The 5,921-nt window shown below is 37.4% G+C and overlaps 1 protein-coding gene across 1 annotated transcript in view; it reads right to left on the reverse strand.

Annotated features, from left to right (window-relative positions):
* Positions 1 to 5,921, reverse strand: part of vps8 (VPS8 subunit of CORVET complex) — a 179,632-nt gene that overhangs the window by 116,134 nt on the left and 57,577 nt on the right. Inside the window, 9 exon segments of the mRNA XM_032527504.1 lie at positions 658 to 749; positions 961 to 1,004; positions 1,006 to 1,033; positions 1,036 to 1,079; positions 1,081 to 1,138; positions 1,141 to 1,175; positions 3,188 to 3,234; positions 4,930 to 5,019; positions 5,126 to 5,172. Of these exon segments, the coding sequence (XP_032383395.1) occupies positions 658 to 749; positions 961 to 1,004; positions 1,006 to 1,033; positions 1,036 to 1,079; positions 1,081 to 1,138; positions 1,141 to 1,175; positions 3,188 to 3,234; positions 4,930 to 5,019; positions 5,126 to 5,172 (485 nt within the window).

Consider the following 5,921-nt stretch of genomic DNA (forward strand, 5'->3'; position numbering starts at 1 on the left):
GTCTAATACATTAGACAATGTTTGTTATAACACTGAAAATGCAATAAAAAAAAAAATAAAGAAAAAAATCGAGTATCAAAAAAATAAAATAAATAAATAAATGAATTAATAACCATTTAATTACGTTTTGTATCACATTTTTAAGTTAACGTTGAAGCAGCTGGATATATATGAGTTTTAAGTTGTTATCACGTTATTAGTGCATAAAAAAAATAAAAATCCGTGGCCGTTCTTGGCTTCCATACCAAACAGCTTATTCTGTGGTCTCTGCTGATGCTTTTAAAAAAGCATTAAAAGCAAGATTGACTTGTTTAAGCTTGCTTTTTTTCTTATGTTGGTCTTTTTCATTTCCATTGGTATTTTATGTCTTGTTTTCTTGCTCAATTTACTGTTATGGGTCTTATTTTAACAACATTATGTAAAGTACTGACTTTGTAAAGGTGCAATATAAAATAAACATATTATTATTATTATTATTATTATTATCTCAGCGAGGGGAGGCCTTTACTGTAGTTCAAATGGTGTGTGCTTTGTTTACATACTGCCATTTATGTCCATCTGAAATCAAACTAATCCTATTGATTAATTACACATAATTTAGTAAAAGATTTACATTAATTTTGACATGATGAAACTATCTTTTGGTGAAGCACTTACCTCCATCGGTGTAATGTAGTCATTCATACTGCTGTTGAAAACGTAGATCATTGCATCATAGAGTTGGTTCTCCCAACACACTTGAACCACCTTGAAACACACACACACACACACACACACACACACACACACACACACACACACACACACAACACACACACACACACACACACACACACACACACACACACACACACACACACACACACACACACACACACGAACGAGGATACCAGTGGAAATGGCATGATTTACTCTCCACATAGTCCTTGATGTCCACAGATAAACAACACACTCTCACACGTTGTATGTCCAGGCTGGTCACATCCAGATGGACAATGCATCTCCAGGCTGTCCATCATGCCATTGCCATGTAATGGAAAGGGAGGTCCTTCATGACGGGCGTGGTGAGGTGACCGAGCGTTCCGCAACAATGTACACTCCAATGACTCTAGAAAGACACCCTTAGCTACCATGTTTCCACCAGCCGAGAATACAGCTGGTTAAACATCAGGTCGCTGTGAACGTGAACACACCACACACCACATCACCAAACACACACACACACACACACACACACACACACACACACACACACACGTAAAAGGGATACCAGTGGAAATTAAAATTGAAAATTAACCTTGGTTGATAGTTTTGATCAATATTGTTAACTTTTTCTTACATTTTTGTCCCTTTTTTTAACACTTTTGACGCTTTTTTTTACTTTTTCAACACTACATAACACTAACTAGAGTAAGTATATAGTCTTACAGTTATATTTGGAATTTATGTTAAATAAACCTCATTTATAGGAAATTATACCTAATGTTTAATCAGAAATTAGGAATTATTTAGACTAAAATTAAAGGAATGAATGTTGATGAATAATCACAGAATGGATAATGTCAACTTTTGCTCAATACTATTTGGAAAATTGAATAAGACACCCCAAAATTAATGAAAGTAGAGGTGTACTTGCCAAAGAGCGTTGTTTGGAATCAATCATGTTATTTTGGGTTATAAAAAAGAAAACTGATATAGGAAAATGGTTCAATTTGACCCAAGGACAACTCGCGGGTTAAATCAGTAAATACATGCAACAATAGTTTATATTTTGATTTCATGTTAAAGGAGAATTCCAGTTGATTCCAACACATAGATCTGTTGTTTGTAAATTTGGAGTGCTGTCAGTAGTGAGAAAAATGAAAACAATCAATGTAAAGTGATTCCTTCCAACACAGTGAATCTGACTGCAGTAGATGTGAAAGAAATGCATGAAAGCTGAGCTAATTCAGTTGTGTTTACTTCCTGTGTTGAAACAGCAGTTAGAGAGTTTAGGGATCGTCTACACAGAAAAGAGATGAAACAAAAATATGTTTCAATTTAATGATTAATTAAGATAGTGTCTCCTGCTAGCTGTACTACAACACTTACTTTTAAAAAATAAGCATATGCTTACTATATGGTGAATGGTTCTTGTACTATGTAAAAGCGCTTTGAGTAGTCGTTGAAACTAGAAAAGCACTATATAAGCACAGTCCATTTACATTTTTCTCTTTTCGGTGCTGTTGTAGTTTGTTGAAGAACTCCTTGCAGTATCAACACAGGAACTAAACACAGCTGAATTAGCTGAACTTTCATACATTTCTTTCACATCTACTGCAGTCAGATTCCCCGTGTTCACTCAGAAGAAATTACTGCACATGGGTGGGCATGACATTTTGAACATGTTTAGAGGCTAACAACATGCTTAAAACTTGCCCTGTTTAAGCCTGTTGGGTGCTAACGCTAGCAGAAGGGTAACACTGTGGAGGCAGCACCAACTGTTTTTGTTTTTCTCTTTACTGACATCACTCCAAACCTACAAACAGAGCTACGTGTTGGAATTGACCAGAATTCTCCATTAAAATTACCTAACTACTATTTTGGTGTGCTTGGTTTCACACAACAAATTTACAGCATCAACGCCCACCTGAAAGTGGGCCGAGACCTGTTTAGGTCGGTGTAGTTAACAAATGAATGTGGGTCAGGGCAAAATTGGATGTTGTTGATTTGACGTTAAACCACACCCCTATTTAGGATACCACCCGTTGTCAAGGAAGGAAAAGGCTGTAGACTTCACAAATAATGCTTGTAGTCAGTTGTATTTTGGTGAGCTGACAACGGGGAAGATAAATAAACACATCAGGTTCAATAACGTGCTTCATGACTTGATGTCAGTAAACATGATCATTTTTTTGTACCCTGTGGGTCCATTTTGCACAAACAATGCAAGACAACATCACAACAACAAATTCTAGCAAGATCCTTTCCAAAGATGCAAAATGTGTCAGGCTAAACATCTAAAATGTTGAAAAGGGTTGAATGTATATAGTAGAATATATATGTGATTCTGCCAGACATGTTGAAAAAGATTGACATCAGGTACAAAAAGGTACTTTCTGACAGTTTATGAGTCAACCCTTATACTGTAGTCTTTATGCACTGGCTGTGTGTTTGCAATTATGTGCAAATGAATGTATAAACTTACGTCCTCTTTAGCAGCAGGCAGTAGTCCACCAGGACTGGAACCACATCCTGAACACACCGCAGAGAGAGAGAGAGAGGGAGGGAGAGAGAGTGACAGAGAGCAACAAAACATGAGCTCTGACTTCAGCAGATTAATGAACTGCTTTTAGATCGAGTTAGTAGCAAGTTTTATATTAAAATAAATTTAGAGCGCAAAGCAGGCAAGTTTCAAAGCAATCTGAGAAACCCGTAGGGGTGTAAGAATACATTGATATATCAATTTCCTGATACAATTTCATTGATGTAGAGTGAAAATATTGAAAAATCCATTGCTGATTGCAATAACAGAAAGACATTAAGACAGAAGTACAACCTCAAACACCGAAGGGCACAAAACACAGACCTCTGATTATAATACAACAAACATGATCAGAAACTAGATCAAAATCAGTACTGGGAGAAATGGGGAAAAAAGACACGAAATGGTAACAGTTGAAAAGATCATTTTGAAAAAACTCTAAGAAACAAATTCAAGAAAAATTGACAATCCTAGAATCAACAATGCAAAATAATCAGAACCGTTGATTACCTTATTACAATGAAAGAATAAGAAATGAGATTTCCTTAGTCGATATCCAATACATAAAAAAGGACTACTACCAAGGCGTTTGTGTGAAAAGCAATTTGGGAAAGTGTTTTTTGCAGCAATATGAATGCCCAGATGTTTGCCTTCCATATTAAACACAATGTCAGCGTGTGTGGATGAGAAGCTTGTGGTCCAACCTTGCTAGTTTGTAGAGACAAGTTTAAAACTAACCGGTACTGCAAGGTCACCAGAGCTGGCTAATTCTACAGCTCAGCCAGAGGACGCCATTAATGTTTACATCTCGTGCTGTCAAAAGCACAAGCTTTCATCAATGAGTTTGCTTACTGCTGCGCGGTGGTTTAGTTTGGTAGAAAGAAAATAGTTCATACATGAAACTGCTCACAACCCGGGTTTGTGGATTATCTTGAGTAACCAGGGGCCCGTTTCAGGAAGGAGGTTTAACAAACTCTGAGTCAAACGCTGATCTCTGAGATTATTTACTCTGAGATGGGAAACTCCTTTTTTCAGTTTTTGGTTCCAGAACAAATATTTCGTTATAAAAGCAATACAGCAAAAGAGAGAGAATTGGTGTGGGATAAAATTGCTGATAGAGTAAATGCGTAAGTTCCCAGACATTCAAAATTTGTTATTACAATTTATGCCAAGTTACTTATGATTTGTTTAAAAAGTTGTTTAAAAACTAAACTCTTGCAAAAACCACAAAATGTAATAACTTGTTACATTTTGCACAAAAAGATTTTGCTCATCATTTATATTACATTATTGAAAGGTTATTACAATATGAGTTCTACAGGGGTTGACAAAATAGTAGGAACTATATCAGCCGCTGGTCGCCAGAAATCAACAACAATGCAATTTTACATTTCTGTTTGTGTAAAGATTGAACAAATGTGTATATAAACTGTTAACTAGAGAACTTTATAGGTGTAAGTCATTTTAGAACTGGAGAGAGTCAGGAAGTAACAACATGTTCTGTATATTTCCCAAAATGTTAAACTATTCAACTAGCAATTTAGACCATGGTGGTTAAATCTTAGCAATCTGTCTATACTTTATTTTCTCTAGACTTCCACTTTATTTGCCCAGCTGTTAATATTCTGTGACTGTGTGGCACACTGGACATTGTAATGCGTGTTCTTTATGGAATGTCAACTTACGTGGAAATGTTGCTCCATCACTTGGATCTTGCCTTGTTCTGGACACTTCTTCAAAGCATGCTCTGCAAACTGGAACAGGATCTCTACCATCTGCAAAAACAAGGAGTGTTACATGTTCAACAATGAGTACAGGGATGTTGTACACTGTCCCGGGCAGACCGATTTATTACAGCAGGCAATGGTTCTCTGTTCTTACCTTGTCACCCACCACTCCCTTTCTTTTTGCTGGCTCCCCAAACAAGCCTGGAATAAACACACGCCACACATTATTCTTCTATCATAACTGATTTTTACAATTCTAAATATCTCTGATTACTCATACCTGATCGTATGCTGAAGTGCCCAAATTGAAATGTCATAACTGATTAATCATACGTGATGCTGAAGCGCACATGACCAGATATTAAGTGAGACAACTCATTGATAATGTTCAAAAGCTACCAAGATTTGAAAGTAGGATCTCCTTGAGGTGCCTTCTAACCCAGTCCCTGCCCCTCCCCTCTCCTCTGTGCCAGCAGACTTTTTAGTTGCCATTTTTTTCAGCTTCAGGCTTTCTTTTCTTTGCCTTTTGTTACGGCCCCTGCCTTTTAGGTTAGTTTAGGCTTCTTGTGTTTTTGTATGTAAATTTGTCTGTGTGGGTGCCCGGAGAGAATTGGCCTGCGTGATGGCTCCGCCCACTTCCCGGTTCCAGGCCGTTGATGTTGATTGGCGCGGCTGCTGTGGATCATCTTCCTTCAATCAGCCCAGTGAGAGTTAAAAATGCTCTTGGATTCATCAGTCTGGGCGGCTGAATGTAAAGATCAGTCCGCCATGTAGTCCGGCTAGCTACCCAGTTGTTAAAAGCTGTTTATAACAACATGACATATAGCTTCTCTGCATTGGCTTCCTGAAAAATCCAAAATATAATTTAAAATCCTTCTTCACACCTACAAAGCTCTTCATGGTCAGGCACCATCTTATCCTGATGAGCTCATAGTACCTTACTACCCCAC

This window comes from Etheostoma spectabile, chromosome 10, assembly GCF_008692095.1.
Source record: "Etheostoma spectabile isolate EspeVRDwgs_2016 chromosome 10, UIUC_Espe_1.0, whole genome shotgun sequence".
Classification (NCBI taxonomy): Eukaryota; Metazoa; Chordata; class Actinopteri; order Perciformes; family Percidae; genus Etheostoma; species Etheostoma spectabile.